General features: G+C 42.7%; 2 protein-coding genes across 21 annotated transcripts in view; one reads left to right on the top strand and one right to left on the bottom strand.

The window, feature by feature from the left end:
* The window catches only part of SEC24B (SEC24 homolog B, COPII coat complex component), a 93548-nt gene extending 90000 nt beyond the window's left edge, over nucleotides 1–3548 (bottom strand). For 2 of the 6 annotated variants that reach the window (XM_082462754.1, XM_082462757.1), the window contains exon 1: nucleotides 3211–3548. In XM_082462754.1, the coding sequence (XP_082318880.1) occupies nucleotides 3211–3337 (127 nt within the window). In that variant the 5' untranslated portion in view covers nucleotides 3338–3548. The remainder of the gene's footprint in view (nucleotides 1–3210) is intronic. The other 4 variants (XM_082462753.1, XM_082462758.1, XM_082462756.1 and 1 more) reach the window with 4 other exon arrangements.
* A 196-nt stretch (nucleotides 3549–3744) lies between these two features.
* LOC309661330 (uncharacterized protein) overlaps nucleotides 3745–18115 on the top strand; it is a 96081-nt gene continuing 81710 nt past the window's right edge. For 4 of the 15 annotated variants that reach the window (XR_014263930.1, XR_014263935.1, XM_082463061.1 and 1 more), the window contains exons 1-4: nucleotides 3745–4312; nucleotides 5110–5249; nucleotides 5396–5611; nucleotides 9853–9938. Coding sequence is in view for 8 of the 15 variants with exons in the window: in XM_082463061.1 (XP_082319187.1) it covers nucleotides 5223–5249; nucleotides 5396–5611; nucleotides 9853–9938 (329 nt within the window). In the remaining 7 variants the exon portion in view is untranslated. The other 11 variants (XR_014263931.1, XR_014263933.1, XR_014263936.1 and 8 more) reach the window with 9 other exon arrangements.

Genomic DNA, 18115 nt, shown 5'->3' with positions numbered 1-18115 from the left:
TAAAAGTAGAATTAAAAAGCAGTGTTTTATTGGTAAATTTGGGTGACCCACCGCCCCCAAAAATTCTAAAAAGACCTCTTTCAATTTAAGTCGATTGGGGGAAATTATGGGGTCATGCCATCATTACCAGGATATTATTCACTCAATCTTCCCTTGTTTGAGGACTCAGTTTTGGAAGGACTCTCAAAAGGCAGAGTAAAAGTTGAAAAATATTCAACTAATACTTCCTATGAAAATACAAATAATTCTAAACCACCCATATGGTGCTCAATGAAAAACTGAAGTACAGAAATATAACTCCAAGGAAGGAAGTTTAAAAAGAAATATTTCAAAGACTCAAAGAAGTCAAATTCTATCTTCAAATAAATGGGGGAAAGCATGTTAACAATTAAACATAGAAAATAAGGAAAAGTAATAATGAAGTCCCGGTTTCTGCCTCCCTACCCTTTCCAATGTCAAAGTTTCTAATAAGAGACTTATTAGAGTCTGTTAATAGAAAGAGATTGGACTTGGAACTAGGAAGACTGTATTAGAATTCATTTAACAAATGTTTAACGAGACTATAACTTGTTCTAGGCCCTGAATATACAGTAGTGAACAGGAGACAGGCATTGGTGAAAAACACCCACCCAAAACTTTCTAGATCTGTTCAATTAGAAAAGTGAACTAGGTGTTTTACAGACTCTGTTCCCAAAACACCTGGATCTCCACCTCTATTTTAACCACAACAGCTCTGCTTTTTTCTGATTTCTATAGCAGGGCTCTGCAGGAAAACAAATCTGTTTTTAAAAATGTTTGATAACCGCTAAACTAAGTGATCTCGAAGTACCATTCCAGTTTTACAACTCTGTCTTCTGTGATGCTTCAAACTCATACTTCTGACCTATTTCTTTTTCACCATGCTGGAATTCCACAGAGATATATTAAAAGGCAAACTAGTTTACGTGGGGCTAAAGAATCAACCACAAACCCGAATGACTGCTTAATCATTATCTATGGGTGCCAAATACCATACAGCAAAAATTACTTTTTTCTAAGATTAACAAACAAAAACAGATTTGATCTTGTTATTTACCTACGTAAGCTACTTACTTTTACAAAAACAAACAAACAAAAATTAACTCTAGTTCTTTATCTTAATTTCTAAATTCCTTAGCATTTAAGGCCTTTCTGTAACTTGGCCCCTTTTAGGTATTCTTTTCAGCTTTAATGCCTTGCATTTTCCCTCCCACCCAACACCCTTTCTGCCTCTTAGTTTCTAAATTTTGAGACTTCTGTTCATGCCCTTGAGACAGCCCTTCTCTCCTATCCATCCCTGTCAAATCCCTCAAGGTCATAACCAACTCAAATGTCACCAAAATACGTCAATTTACGAGAAAGGCAGGGATTCTGTCTTTTCTACTAGGCTAACCTTGAGTCCCCAACTGGCAAGCATGCAACAGATGTTGAAATGAATTATGTCAAAGTAACGATTATAAACAGCAGAAATCAAGCATCATCTATTTTTGGCTTCTAAATGTATTAACTGATTTGTTTTTACATATTTAACAGCCTGATTACAACTGATATCCTGCCATTCCTTGAGTGTTCACAAAATTTGTAAGGCTGAGGTAAATACTTGCCACTTTAAAAACTGTACACTAAGACAACAGTGCATACTCAGAAAATCAAGACACAATCCTTGGATCACTATTAAACATGGATTTAAAATATTCTGAAAGACTTGGGATCGCTTCCTAAATTATCGTGTTCTAGTTCCTCCACACACACAAAGCTATTCTAAAAACAAAACAAAAACAAGAATTTATATCAAGTTTACAAGAACAAAAACTGCTCGCAAATAATATCTTCATGTATGTTCAGGACAGAAGTACAAAACCTACTACTCTGTTCACATTCAAAACCCACAGAGTAAACAATGACCAGTGAAAGTAAAGCATGTAATACTGACAAGTATGGCTGATCCAAAGGATAAGGCTAAGCCATCACGTTTGACTTATGAAAAAAATTCAACTTTTGGTTCTCAGGATAAACGATAAACTGCAAGCTTGAAAAGTATCAGTTATAAAAATTAGATGCTGGCTGAACTGGTTTATAAAGTCCAGTAAGTTTTCATTTCACAGATTGGATAAAATAGGTCAATCCAACAACCATTTTTAGAGTACCAGCAGACCTTGTTCTCTTTTACAGAGAACCAGACATATTCTTCTGAAGTATTCAGTCCATCACTTTCGAGAGTTCTCATCTAAAATGTGATCGTCTATAAAGGGAGGCCCCCTCTCTCCCGGCCCCAGCCACGAACATTCCAAATCTCAAGATGAGGGAATGGATATCCTAGAGCCGATCATTTTTCAGCTGAAACTCGCGCATCCCCAAAGCCCACGACCTTAGTATGAAAGCGCTTTCACGGTGCATTGGCTGCTGCCGGTAGGAAGGCCTTGCCTCAAACAGGGCCAACTCTGGCACGTTTTTGTGTTTTTGAAAGTGAAGCTGGGGGGGAAAAAAAACCACCCAGATCTAAAAGTATTCGTTTAAATCCGTTTGACACCTGCTCTCTTTCAAACACGACCAGCAAACTCCAAACGCTCGAGTAGCGGCCGCAGCAGCAATGACAGATCTTGAGGCCGAACTGGGTCAGGGTTACAGTTACACTTGCGTTGCATCTTTACACCCTTTGTCTACAAACTTGGACACTAACTTAAGTTCCCTTCCAGGCAGCGTGCTCGCCGGGCCTCAGAAATCACAGCAATTTTCCTGAGACAGGAAGGGCACAACCCTCCCAGCTCCATGGCTACACCAGCCTTCCCCGGACCACGCACTCTGCGGCCTCGGCTTTTCGCCGGGTATCTGGGCGAAGGGGGTCGCCCGGGGAAACTCCCCTGCGCCCGGGCTGGATAAAGGGGATTTCACGCGCTGTCTGGTCTCCCCCCTTTCTACGGCCCCTACTCGCCCCCGTGGTTTCGGGCCCGGGGTCACATTACAGAGACAGCCCTGCTCCCCGATTCCCCGGGCAGGCCCCCGCGCCGGGGCGCCCCTCCCCCCAGCCCCCCAAACCCCCCGGGGCCGGCCCCCGCCGCGTGCCGCCCCCCACCCCCTGCCCCGGCAGCCGCCCCCTCTCCCACCGCCCTCCCGCCCGCCCCGCCCGATCCGGCCGCGCAGGCTGCCCAGCTAGCACTAGGCCCCGCGCTCCGCCCCGGCCGCCCTCCTCACCGTTCTGCTGGTGAGGCCCCGGGCCCGGGCCCGCGGGCGCGGCGGCTCCAGAGGCGGCGGCTCCGCCAAGCTTGGGCGGGATCCGGGAGCTGGCGGCCGGATGAGGGGACCCGGCGGGGGCCGACATGACGGCGCTGCGGGCGGCGGCGGCGGCGGCTCCGCTTCGGGGAGTTGGGCGGAGGGAAGGGAAGGCGGAGCCGGAGCGGCGAGAGGAAGAGGAAGGAACGCGCCCGGCGTCACCGACGGAGTCACCCGGGACCGTGGCTGGAGTGCTCGCGCTCCGCCCCGGAGCCTAGTTCGGCCGCTGCGGGCGCCGGAACTCCGCCCGGCCCTGCCCCGCCGCCGCCTCGAGCCCCGAGACGCGGGACTCCCACCCCCCGGGTCGCTCCCCGCAGGCGCTGACTGTGCGAGCCGCAGCGCCCCCTGCAGGCGGAGCCCGGCGCGCCCAGGCCGGAGGCGGGGCCCGGGGCGGCAGCCTCCCTGCCAGCCCTGCGACCTCGGGCCCGGGCGGACCTGCGGTCGCCTCGGGGCGAAAGGGGTGGACCAGGATAGACTGGGCGCTGGGCCCGCTCCCACGTGGGGCGGAGGCAAGAGCGCGGCGGGCCCGGGCCAGGCGGTGCGGTGCGGGGACGGGGTTCCAGAGCTGCGGGGTGACCTCCGGAGCCCAGGGCAGCGCCTGGCCGGACTGGCCCCGCTTACCCTCCGAAGACGAACCCTGGGTTTGGCTGTGTTTTTTTTTTTTTATTTTGAGGTGTTTCCCCCCTTAATATTAAATCCTAAAGGAAATAGGCATTCAAGCTCCCTGTCCGTAGGGAATTATAATCCTGGGCAAAAGAAGAGGAAACATTTCTCTATGATAAACACAGAATCTCAATAAGAATTGAGAACTTTTCCCACTGACTTAAACCCTGGGAAAGGAAAGGGGGAAATGGAGTAAAGGGAAGCTGAAAGGCAAACTTTATCGTCCTCCTGATTTTTGCCAAGGGTTGGCTCATCCTGTTGATGCTCAGAAGAGAAGCTGTAACACCCAAAGCAAGAACTCAGCTTGGTTTCTACGCTAGTGAAATCGTTGAATCTCTGGCCTGTCCCAGCATGCTAACTGGTAAGCAAGCCCTGGGACTGCACTACCCAAGTCGTTTTGCCATCTTGGAATCCTGAGTATGCCACAGTCATTCTGTGTTTGTTAGAAATGAAATTGTTCAAAAGCGTCGAATTCCGAATGGGATCGAGCAAGATTGTATTTCTGGAGCGATAAGTCTAATTACTGAATGATTATGCCAAACATAAAGTGTGTTGTAGTCCTAGAATAATGCGAAGCTTCCCTTTAGTTGCTGCCGTGAATTAATGATACTTGGTGCTTTAATGCACCAGATGAATTACAAATAGGATTTCAGTAGTTGGATTTGTACTTTTGTTTTTGGAATTTATCTTTATTCTTATTTCCATAATTCTGATTAATTTTTCCTTTCCATTTTATACACTACACTAATAAGCAACCCAAACAATACTTCTACATTACGATATCCAGAAGCTAAAATATACTAGTTCCTGCATGTGAAAGATGCATTAAGCCAAATTCTTAGGTTTAAAAGCCAATAATTTTGTTAAATGTAAATTTTCAGAATCTTTAGAGAAAATTACACTGTACACATATTATAACATAATCCTGTCCTAGAAAGCAATATCCCATTAATAAAAACTACTTGAATTTTTTAACATTTTAGGTAGATAATTTCAAAGAAATACAAAGTAAGAGAAAGTAGTATAATGGACCATCATATACTCATCAGCCAGCGTCAACATTTGTCAATTCAGGACTAATCTTGCTTATCTATACTGGCACCAACCTCCACCCTCCCGAGATTAATTTTTTTTCTTTTTTTCTTTTTGGCTGCGCAGCATGTGAGATCTTAATTCCCCGACCAGGGATTAGTTCCACTGTCCCCTGCAGTGGAAGTGTGGAGTCTTAACCACTGGACAGCCAGGGAAGTGCCTTCTGAGATTACTTTGAAATGAATTTCAGACATATCATTTTATCAGTAAGTATTCAACATGTATCTCTAAATGTATAACATAAACACAATACCATTATTATACCTAAAATCATTAAAAATAATTCATTAGTATCATCAAATACACAGTCCACAATTGTCTTTTGTAATAGTTTGTACTTTCTGAGTTTTAGGATTTTCAACAATACATCATCCATCTACACAAAATGGGCAAGCACTTTTCTACAGCATTTCCAGCTTTTCCGCAAAAACCTAAGCCCCCGCATAAGCAAAAGACCACACTCTGCTTCATCAAGAAGATTACACAATTACAGGTTCCAATGCTGCCTGGAAGTCCTTTGAAAAATGGCTCAGAGAAAAGCCCTGTATTAAGGGCTTCTATTATAAAGGTAAGGGAATAACGAGCCAATTGGCTTTCTGTCCTTGGAATGTATCCTCTTGGGCAGGGGTCCCCAACCCCCGGGCCACAGACTGGTACCTGCCACTCCCCATCACTCGCATTACTGCCTGAACCATGCCCCCGACCCACTGCCTCGTCCATGGAAAAATTGTCTTCCACGAAACTGGTACCTGGTGCCAAAAAGGTTGGGGACCGCTGCTTTGGGGTATAAGAAGCCCATTTTAATCACAGGTATATGGACTGAAGTTGAGCCCTGTCTCTTTAGGGGAGACTCCTAAAGAAGGAGGATGGGGGCTCTGTGTTTTAACCCATCTTCCCCACAGTCTTTATCACCTAAGCTCTTTCCACTTGTCCGCTAATTCACCATGGTATTTTCTAGCATGCTTATAAGAATCTTTTGCATGACAGATCCTACAACCTTTATGAAGATATGTTATTTCACTCTACTGTTTTAAGTCCCACGACTGCTTTCAGTGAAGAAAATGAGGAAAAGGATGAAGGATTGAATGAATGCTTACCATGTACCAGGCACTGTGCTAGTCACTTTAGATGTATTTTTTTCCCCCATTTAGTCCTCACAATGACTCTATTGGATATTTTTCTTATCCCCATTTTACCAGAGGAAACTAAGGCTTATATAGAGTTCAAGTAATCTTAGTAAAAATCATGAACCTGTAAATGGCAGAACCAGAGCTCAAACCAAAGTCTGTTTAGCTCCAAAGTCTTTGCTCTATTCACTACACTACATACTATACTTGATTAATTAACACTTTTCTTCATAAAGCTATGCTACTTATGATGTACTATTTTGCTTGTCAAAGGATTTTCAGTTTTATATATTTAGAATTTGTTCCAGTGACATTTAGAATGGCACATCTCAAAGTGTTTGAAATGCAAGTTCTCAGGTCCCACCACAGACCTACTGAACTCTGGAGATGCGACCCAATAGCAAGCTTTCCTGGTGTTTCTGATGCACAGGGAAAGTTGAGGACCACTGCTTTGAATAGCAAAGTTAAGCTGAATTGGTTCATTCTTTTCAACATCAGGAAACGATGGTCCTTTTCTTCAGGACATTTCTCCAATCTTTTGCCAATCATTAAAAGTGATACTTTGTTCCAGGAGTGTCAAATATGGTAACGTCAATCTTAATTGTTTTGATGGGCAATGTGGAGATAAATGCTGTTGCCCAGTTTGTGTTCAATGGGAAAAAGTGCTATAATTGAAAGTAAGCCCTGCCACAGGTGCAGGAGGGACATTTTTGCTGAACGTCAAATTCTGACACACGTGCCACTATTTGTCACCCCTAATTTAGGACTCACATTCTCTGTAACAGAAGTTGTGGGAGCCTTGGACAACTGAACACCTATTTTTATCTCAAAAAAATGCTAATCCAGTTCTTTCTCTGTTGTACCTGGCTTCCCATCTTCCTCAGCTTTTTTTTTTCCCTCTAGTTTTTAAATCACATGTGACCTTTGTAGAATACCTTTCCTCTTTCAGTGGCATTCCCTATTAGATGTCCCTCTCCCAATATGAAGACACGATTTTCTTCTTTCCTCTCCTTTTTCTGATTTATTTACACATTTATTGCATTTTTAGTAGGCCAGGTATTGGGGATACAAAGATTAATAGGATATAATCTGTCCCTGAAGATCCTATTTAGAATCTTTTACATATAATCCTACTTTCTTATATTTATTTCTTGATTTTTTTTCTACAAACTTGTGTTATTTTTTTCTCACGTTCCTTGTGAATCTTTGTTTCCTCTTTTCATTAGGGCCAGCTGTCCCCAACCTTTTTGGCACCAGGGACCAGTTTCGTGGAAGATAGTTTTTCCGCGGACAGGGCGGGGGGGATGGGGGATGGTTCAGGTGGTAATGCGAGCGATGGGGAGGGATGGGGAGCCGCAGATGAAGCTTTGCTCGCTCACCTCCTGCTGTGCGGCCCAATTCCTAACAGGCCGCGGACCGGTACTGGTCCGTGGCCCGGGAGTTGGGGACCCCTGATTAGGGCATTCTAAGTTGAGTTCCAAGACATATTATGATGGGAAGAAATAATTTCACTGATGTTCATATCTTTTGATCACTTATGTTGATGTAATTTAACTATCATTTAAGTCTCAACTGTCTAAGACAAACTAAGATCCTAAAAGAAAAAAAAAAAGGTGGGATTTTTAGGCAAATAATTACCACATAGTCAGCCTATGTGCAAAAGTGCACTTACAGAAAATTCTCTCAAGTTCTCACTTAGAATATTTGGCTATTATTTTAGCTATACCGTAATTTCTGCAGTTATCCACTTATCCAGCCCCCAGCAGGTTAGAAACAATGAATCACGAGGCAGGAGAAGGAAACACTGTTGATATAGACACAGTGAGAGCAGCAATCACCATTAGAATATTGAAAAAATGGAAGAACTTAAATGCACAGCAGTCTGAGGCAATTAGTTAAATTGAACAACCCTATATATTCCACTGAGAATATGATAAACATAGCCCACAGGTCTCTACCATCTGAGAATTTCTAACCTGGTATTCTGAAGGGCATTGACAGCAGGGATATACAACCCATTTTTAGAACCTTATAAACTCTTTTACATATGAACAGGTTAGGTTCCCAAAGCTCCTTGTTCATAAGTCCCAATATTCACAAATCCAGGGTAAACTCTCCTAGGCCACAAATGTATTTCCACCAAACAGAAAAGTGAGCTTCCCCCCACCCCTTTTTCCTTTTTTTTTTCTGGCTGTGCCACACAGCTTGCAGGATCTTAGTTCCCTGACCAGGGATTGAACCCAGGCCCCCAGCTGTGGGAGCTTAAGAGTCCTAACCACTGGACTGCCACTTTTGGGAATTCCCAAAAGTGAGCTTCTGTGAAGCTTTAGAACCAAGCTTACACTTCTCTTTTTTTTTTTTTTTTTTTGCTGATATAAGATGTAAAGTGATGCTTCTCAAAATTTAATGTGCCTATGGATCACCTGAGGATCTTGTTAAAATGCAAATTCTGATTTGGTAGGTTGGGGAAGGCCTGAGATTCTGAAACTCCGGCCAGCTCCCAGGTGGTGCTGCTGCTTCTGGTCCTGGACCACACTTTGAGCAGCAAGGTTCCGAAGGGCATCTTTTCATTTACATTTGAAAATCCACTGAGGAAAGGAATGCCCCTCTTTGCAATCCAAAGGGAACCTCTTAGTAGCTATAGTGTATTCCCGCCAATCCTGTTGATGAGGTACAGACTAAAATGGGTCTGGAATTTCCCTGGCTTTCTACAGCAGCAGTACTTTCTTAGGCCTTTAAGATACTGAAACACCTCCTAATGGGTTAATGGGTGCCCGATGTTGACACTGATCATCTTGCCACCCGTTCAACAATGTTTCCATTTTGCCAATTACTTTTCCTCTTGCTGGTTATTGTTTGTTGTAGAAGGATGGTGTATTAGCTCAGGATAACAAAATACCATAGCCTGGGTAGCTTAAACAACAGAAATTTATTTTCTCACAGTTCTGGAAGCTGGAAGTCTGAGATCAGGGTGCCAGCACGGTCAGGTTCTGGTGAGAGCCCTCTTCCTGGCTTGCAGACCTCCACCTTCTCATTGTGTTCTCACACGGTGAAGGGAGAGCTATCTCTCTGGTGTCTCTTCTGTTTTTTTTAAAATTTTTATTCATTTATTTATTTATTGTTGGCTGCGTTGGGTCTTCATTGCTGTGCGCGGGCTTTCTCTAGTTGCGGCGGGCAGAGGCTACTCTTCGTTGTGGTGCGTGGGCTTCTCATTGCGTTGGCTTCTCTTGTTGCAGAGCACGGGCTCTAGGCACGCGGGCTTCAGTAGCTGTGGCTCACGGGCTCAGTAGTTGTGGCTCGCAGGCTCTAGAGCGCAGGCCACGGCTTAGTGCTCCGCGTCATGTGGGATCTTCCTGGACCAGGGATTGAACCCGTGTCCCCCACATTGGCAGGCAGATTCTCAATCACTGCACCACCAGGGACTTCCCTTCTTCTTACAGGGGCACCAGTTCTATCAGATCACGGTTCCACCCTTCTGACCTCATTTAACCTTAATCACCTCCTCAAAGACCCTGTTTCCATTACAGGCACGTGAGGGATGGTGGTGGTTAGGGCTTCAACATATGAATGTAGAAGCAACACAGTTCAGAACCAGAGGGGGCCTTTAGGTGATCCCGATGCTCCTCTTCTTCGGCTGCAACACACTGTTTACTTATCCAGCAAAAATGCTCTTATTTTCCAGCTCTGCTATGACATGAAAGGGCTGGGAAGCTCTACCCTAGACGAAAATTACTTTGTACAATCTTTAGTGCCATCTGCTGGAAGCAGGTAAAGTTGATATACTGTTGCTCTGTATTTAAAAAAAAAAAAAAGGCTGATTTTTTTTAATGAAACTTTGTAAGTTAAAATGTCATAAGAAGGAGTGTTTCTGTTTTACAGAAGATTAAGTTAATTTTTCTGTTACTACTTGAAAGGATAAACTTCAATTACGTGAAAAAAATCAATTGTGTGAAACACAATTCCCTATTCAAAAAAATGCCAGATTAAAAACATGTCGAAGATACCAATTCATTTAGAGAGACATACTTTTAAGAAACACTATGATGGCAAGATGTCTGAAAAGCTTGCCATATAAAAAGTGTCCAGGAATTTGGGGGGTTTGGACTAGAGAAGACAAGACTAGGCAAAATGATAAACTTCCTAAAATATTTGAAAGCTTTCTTCTGAAGAGTGGTAAGTCTGTTGCTTCAGATGTCAGAACAAGGACAAATGAGTTGAATTTTGATACATGAAATACTTTCAAGCACAAATCCTGGGAATCCTGGAGAAGGTATCCCCACACTGGGAGGGAGGTTTAGCTACTTTCTCCTAATTCCAGATTCCATAGCCTGTCATTCTATTTGTCATTTGGATTTCATTTACTTTGATATTTTCAGTAATTAAAAAACTCTTATTAATATCCTTAAAGTCTTCAAAGGCATATCCAACTCTAATTCCAGTAAAATTTAAATCTCTGTCATGGGCTAAATTGCATCCCCTCATAATTCATATTTTGAAGTTCTAACCCCTGATAACACAGAATGTGACTGTATTTGGAGATAGGACCTTTAAAGAGGTAATTAAGGTAAAATGAGGTTATATGAATGGGCCTGAATCCAATCTGGCTGGTGTCCTTATAAGAAGAGGAAAGATCATGTGAGGACACACAGAGAGAGGATACTATCTGCAAACCAAGGAGAGAGGCCTCAAAAGAAACCCACCCTGCTGAAACCTTGATCTTGGACATCTAGTTTCCAGAACTATGAGAAAATTAATTTTTACTGTTTTAAGTTACCCAGTCTGTGGTATTTTGTCATGGCAGCCCTAGTAAACTAAACAATGTCCTTCCTGTGAGGTCCTTCCTTTCCTCTATATTATATTCAGGTATTGAAGTAAAGTTTCTTTACTTTCTTGGTTCACAGACTCTTTCAAAAAGGTGTTTTTTTTTTCTTATAATAGCCTTCTTCTTCACCAATGAAAAGTAGAAATCGAGTAGATTCCTATGCACAGTTGCTGTGTAATAGACTAAAATAGTCCTTATCACATGCTAGCAAGCATATAATATTATAGGGCTTAAGCTACAGGAAACTTGGTACAAGAGTTATTTTAAACAAGAATTTCTCCCATGAAATTTTCTCCTTTTAAATATAACAAGGTAGGGAGTGTAGGCAAACATTCAGGAAAAGAGAAATACACATTCTAGGGGATGCCACATGCTTCTTACCAAGAAGAGAAGAAGAATCAGGGGACCTCCAGCTGTCTTCTGGGTGTGGCTGGTGCACAGGGACACTGGAACCCATGGCTTCTCACTTTTACATCATCTGGGAAGAAGGTAGTGAACAAAGTGGAAGCAAAGTCCCTCTGAGGGACCGGGGGATCAAAAGAGCAGTAGGAGACTTTAGCTATCATGAGTAAGGAACTTCGGAGAGAAGAAATATATATAGAGGTATTGTAGGAAGCTTTCCTTTCTGCTTTTTCAGTGAAAGGCCTCTGTATTACATCTCTAAGGAAACTTACAATAATAAAGATCTTTATTATTTATCAAAACTAGTGCCATTATCTTCTAATGAGACTCCCCACAGACACTGGATCACATGGTACCCAGTTGTAGATTGAACAAGCTTAATCCAAAAAGGATCTCTAGGCCTAGCTGTTCTTATTTCCTGAGATTTAGGATATATGAGTAAAGTGGGGATTTCCTGTCTAGTTTCCAAGACAAAAAAAGTTCTTACTTTGTTTTCCATGAAACTCCAATGGAGCTATAAGTTGCAGAACTGAAGCATGTAATCCATATACTTTCTCCATAACTAAGAGCTGGGGAGCCAGAGGTTCTGAGATCTATTAGTTTCTCCCCCCTCATCTGAAGTTTGGAAAATATGTGCTTTGAGACACAGTCTGAGCTGAGGTGGCATTTCTTCTGTGTGCGTGTGTGTGTATTATGTTGTTGTATTCAGCCTACCAGACTAAAGAAACCAAAAATCGTAACGGCTGCAAATACATGAGTTCCTGAGTTCTTTGTAGACATAAAATATGTAAATTTTGATAGTTAACCTGCACACATAAACCATAGGCACAGTCATAATTCTGTTGCAAGAATTCTGTTGCATTTATCATGAGGCAAAAATGATAAGAACACTATACAAATCACTATGGTTAATAAGTCACATGTTCACTTTCAAAATAAGGTAGAAATTGGAGGCAAAAATAATAATTGTTGCTATTGTTTGAGCACCTACCAAGAACCAGGCATTGTTTTAGGTTCATTAAAATATTATTTCCACAAAATAGTAGACATTTAAAAAATAATTCTAAGGTTGAGAAATATGAAACTCAAAATGATTAAGAAACTCCCCCCAAGCTCACAATTATCCCAATAATTCAGTGAGTGGAATGAGACATGGGGGAAGTCATAGAGGAAGAAGGGATGGTTGCCTGAAAGACCAGGATCCAAATGCAAAAGTAGCTGACCCAGTTTCCAGCAGCTGATGAGGTCTGTTAAGAGGATGTTCTCTCATGTGCCTTAGTTGGGTGAGGAAAAAGCATAGGAGATTTCAAGAATATAGAGGAAGGCCACTTTCTACTCCTCCCCCAGCCAAGCACTTCAATGAGCAGATTACTGAGAACTTAAAAAATATATCTTAGCAAACTTTACCCAAGCAGTGATGTTCAGTACCATTTTGTTTCATTGAAAAAAATCACCAGAAAATGTAATCTAGTTAGAGTACTAAAAACACTGTCAGTAACATATCTTTCTAAAAGTTTTCTTTTTAATTAGGCTTTTTAAAAAGCCCAATATCTAAGGCTCTAAAATGCAACAACCCTCCTCCATTTAACAATTAGGTTTAAAAAAGATAGAAAACAACGTCCCCCCAGCCCTTTGTCTTGATTAATTTTCTCCTTTGTGGTTTAAGCTGTTGATGGGCTTCCATTGCCATCTGGTGGACAATGTGTAGGTGTGCCTAGAGAGACGTGATTAATAAGAACAGTTTTGTGTTTCGTGCAGTTGATCTGAAAGGAATGCACAGAAATAAAAAAACTAGACGGATAAAAAATGGTTTATTTCTTGGTAGAAAGGGGAACAATTTTTAGGTGTTGGATTACAAATTAGGATGATACGGAACCAAAGTAATTACAATATTCTTTAACTAATTTTGCTAGACTCCTTCAACTCCACACTCCATAGTATAAAACACTTCATAAACAATTCCAACACCGTGGACCAACTTAAATAAAGATGTTTATCCAGCGATCTCATTTGAAAGGACAGGAAATTCTGTATCTACATCCATTTCTGTTTCTACAACCTCACTTCTACACCTAAAATTTCTGATAATTGTTTTATTTCTTTTAGTTTAAAAATGCAGATAATCCTTACAGGTGTAACACATCTGTAAAGGGCTAGGGCAGAGATGTGGTTGGGGAATGTGTGTAGCAGAGGAAAAGCAATGGGTCGTGCTAGTGCTGGAGCAGTTCCAGCTCTGCCTTTACACAACACATGGTCAGATTTCACTTGGTGGTAGGTTGGCCCTGGGACCCTTTCTGGTCAATGAGTTATGAGTTAAGATTTTAAAAGTCCATATGATTTTAAGAAAGTAGTTAACAGTTGACATGAGGCAGCAGAGTTGATGATCAAATCCATAAAATTCAGTGGGGTTTTTTTTTTCTTTTGGTTAATTTCCTTTGTCATTTTTCCATTAGTAAAACAAATGAGACATTAAATATACAGCTTGCTCAATGTCATCCCCTCCTATAATAAATATAGGACAAGTGGTATGAGATGTGACAAACTATAATGAAAATAATTTTTTTCATACTTACGAGAACATATTTAGCCACATAAAAAGATGCTGCCTTTCAAAGTGGTCAGTTTGGATAATGATATGCTGCTAGATGCAGAACACACTAGAAATCATAAGCCTCCATTGTCCCCAGCCCCAGTGCCTTCACCTGCAAGCCAGCCTTCACCAATTGGTCAGACATAACTGAGCAAGATGGGAGCTGCCGAAGGAGCTGCTGAAGGAGCCTCTGCCCCATAAGTGGCCGTATCTGATGTGAGCAGGGATGAGATCTAGGCCCTTCGTGTCCACCGAGTCACATCAAACCTGACCCTACACTACCTACATTGGATTGCTGACTATTAAATGTAGGGCCAACCCTATAGTTGTTTAGGATCCTTCCTCCCCCCGAGACATGGTTTCCTCCTCTTAAACTCTGACCTGGGTGGGTTGTGTAGTGGATAATGTAGTAGGTTCTTTCCGTCTAGTTCTTTAGTTTCCTATCCTTCCTAACCTCTATCCCCTGCTGATCCATTGCTGCAGTTACAGGGATAACTCTTAGCCATGCTTTTGCTGCAAGACCCTACAGTTGAGTGGACCAGGAGTAGGCACTTGACACACACTGGGTAAATCAGAGTCCCTTCACTCTCAGTGTGGGGCTGGATGAAATAATTCAACCTCAGTTTGGAACCTCTCTTGAATGGAGGATCTGTAAATTCTGGAGCTGTAGGAGGCCATTGCCAACCTTAGGGAAAGGTTTTTGTTTTTTGTTTCTTTTGGCCTCGTGGCTTGTGGGATCTTAGTTTCCCTACCAGGGATCCAACCCTCCGGGAATCCAACCCTCACCCCCTGCACTGGAAGCTCGGAGTTCTAACAACGGGACGTCCAGGGAAGGAATTTCCAGGAATGCTTTTCAACAGCATTTCCCTCCCTTGCCTTGTGATTCCACCATTGTTATCAGGGAAGAAAAGAAAGGAAGAAAAGGATGAAGGAATGAATGAAAGGCCACTGTGAGCGGGAGGATGGAAGCAGAGGATGTGCAGGAGGGTAGGGACAGAGAATGCTCTTGCCCGCAATGAAGGGCCTGATTCCAGCTCACTCCAGAGTTTCCACAGCAGTCCTACTCCTAATAGGAAGAAACTCCCCCCCTTTCCATTTAAGCTAATTTGCTTCTTGTAGTCAAGTAAGTGTAAAACAGTACTCCCCCAGGTTCTTGCATGCCTCCTGATAAAGTTATAAAAGGAAATGTCTTCAGACACAGTTCAAAAGCCAATCCGGAAACAGTCTTACTGTAGTTTAATCACCTTTTATGAGTTTGGTGACATTTTATACAGCAAATATTTAGAAAATGCTTACTCTGTGCAATACACTGCTTGTCAATCATAGTAGTAGGAGCTAATGGTTTCTTGGGGAGAGGAAATAACATACAAAAATAATAATAGGTAATAAGTGCCTTGACGGAAGTATAACAAAAGTGATTTGGGACAGAGAAAAGAGCAATTTATTAAGATTAAAAAAAAATTTATCAAATGCTGAAATGCTAACAATGCACTGAGAAGCATGTTATGATCTGGAGATACGGCGAGGAATAAAACATAATCTCATAGTTTAAGGAGCTTAAATTTTATCACAAGGATAAGTGCAAATGCATTTAGCAGCCAAAGGAGCACATAACCATGTGTTTAAGGGGCAGATTTGAGAAGGCACCCAGAAGAGGAGATATCTAAATTGATATTGAAAGGTATAAATGTTAAGTAGGATTAGATGAAGATGGGTTAGAAGAAAAAACCTCATAGAGGAAACTTGCAAATACAAAAAGCTGGTGTTGAGACAGTTCTCGTAGCAACATCAGACATTGACTCTCAGATTCTGTTACCTCCCACTTTTCTGTTTTTCCTCTTACCTGTCTGACTCCTTTTTTTTTTTTTTTTGAGATATAGTTGATGCACAATATCATATAAGTTAGAGGTGTACAACATAGTGTTTCACAATTTTTAAAGGTTTTACTCCATTTATAGTTATTATAAAATATTGGCTATATTTGTGTGTTGTACAATATCCTTGTAGCTTATTTATTTTATACATAGTAGTTTGTACCTCTTAATCCCATACCCCTCTCTTGCCCTTCCCCTCTTCCCTCTCCCCATTGGAAGCCACTAGTTTGTTCTCTGTACCTGAGTCTATTTCCTTTTTTGTTATATTTACGAGTTTATTGTATTTTTTTGGATTCCACATATAAGTGATATCATAGAGTATTTGTCTTTCTCTGTCTGACTTATTTCACTTAGCATAATGCCCTCCATAATACCTTTTCCTCTTACCTGTCTGGCTCCTTCTCAGTCTTCTTGGTCCTGAGTTCCTTTCCCTTCTCTTTCCTCACTCCCTTGCTAGGAGCATTTTGACTAACAAGTCCACATCTTGAGACCTGAGCTGTGGTCAGTGAGTCCTGTTGACCAGCTGAGGTCTGTGCCCTCCATCAAGTTCTCTGTCACCCGGTGGTGGGGCTGCTGTGGCTCATGTCCTGTAGCAGTTCCGTTGCCACCAGAAGGTTGAAGGTTCCTGTGACAGCCACACATCTCCTTGGAGGTATGCATCTCAACCTTGGTGTGGGAGTCCTCTAAATTTTGAATTTTCCTTCCTTAATCACTTTCCATTAACATTAAAGGTGGTAGCTGCTATCTGCAGGTACCATTTCTGTACCTCTTAGAATCCTCTTTTATCTCCGTTAGTAGCTCACTACATTTTACTACTTTACAGTCGTTTATACTAAACTTTTCCATTTAAAAAACTGATATGGTTTTTGTCTCCTGATTGGACCTTGGGTGATAGAATGCGGCAGATCAGGGGTTCCCAACCCCTGGGCCATGGACCAGTACTGGGCTGTGGAACCAGGCCTCACAGCAGGAGGTGAGTGGCAGGCCAGTGAGCAAAGCTTCCTCTGTATTTACAGCCGCTCCCCATCGCTCGCATTACTGCCTGAGCTCCACCTCCTGTCAGATCAGCGGCAGCATTAGAGTCTTATAAGAGTTCGAAGCCTACTGTGAACTGCACACGCTAGGGATCTAGGTTGTGCATTCCTTATGATAATCTAATGCCTGATGATCTGATGTGGAGCTGAGGCAGTGATGCTAGCGTGCTGGGGAGCGGCTGCAAATACAGATTATCATTAGCAGAGAGGGTTGACTGCACAGAGAACATAATAAATCAATCGCTTTCAGACTCATATTAAAACCTTATCAGGGGCTTCCCTGGTGGTGCAGTGGTTGAGAATCTGCCTGCCGATGCAGGGGACGCGGGTTCGAGCCCTGGTCTGGGAAGATCCCACGTGCCGTGGAGCAACTGGGCCGGTGAGCCACAATTACTGAGCCTGCGCGTCTGGAGCCTGTGCTCCGCAACAAGAGAGGCCGCGACAGTGAGAGGCCCGCGCACCGCGATGAAGAGTGGCCCCCGCTTGCCGCAGCTGGAGAAAGCCCTCGTACAGAAATGAAGACCCAACACAGCCATAAATAAATAAATTTTTTAAATAGATAAATAAATAAATAAAAAAGAAACAGGCAAATCTTAAAAAAAAAAAAAAAAAAAACCTTATCAGTGGGAACTTCCCTGGGAAGTGGTTAATAATCCACCTGCCAATGCAGGGGACATGGGTTTGATCCCTGGGAAGATCCCACATGCCGCAGAGCAACTAAACCCATACACCACAACTACTGAGCCTGCGCTCTAGAGCCCACGTGCCACAACTACTGAAGCCTGTGTGCCTAGGGCCCGTGATCCTCAACAAGAGAAAACCCTGCAATGAGAAGCCCTCATACTGCAATGAAGAGTAGACCCCGCTCTCTGCAACTAGAGAAAGCCCGTGAGCAGCAATGAAGACCCAACATAGCCATAAATAAATAAATAAATAAATAAATAAATAAATAAATAAATTTAAAAAAATACAAAACCCATCAGTAACTGGAGCTTCAAGATGGCAGAGAGTAAGACGTGGAGATCACCTTCCTCCCCACAAATACATCAAAAATACATCTACATGAGGTACAGCTACTACAGAATACATACTGAACGCTGGCAGAAGACCTCAGACTTCCCAAAAGGCAAGAAACTCCCCACGTACCTGGGTAGGGCAAAAGAAAAAAGAAAAAACAGAGACAAAAGAATAGGGATGGGACCTGCACCTCTGGGAGGGAGCTG

Source organism: Balaenoptera physalus (genome assembly GCF_965194825.1).
Source record: "Balaenoptera physalus genome assembly, chromosome: 5".
Classification (NCBI taxonomy): Eukaryota; Metazoa; Chordata; class Mammalia; order Artiodactyla; family Balaenopteridae; genus Balaenoptera; species Balaenoptera physalus.
The sequence above is the reverse complement of the archived record's forward strand: the minus strand, read 5'-3'. Positions and strand labels throughout refer to the sequence as shown.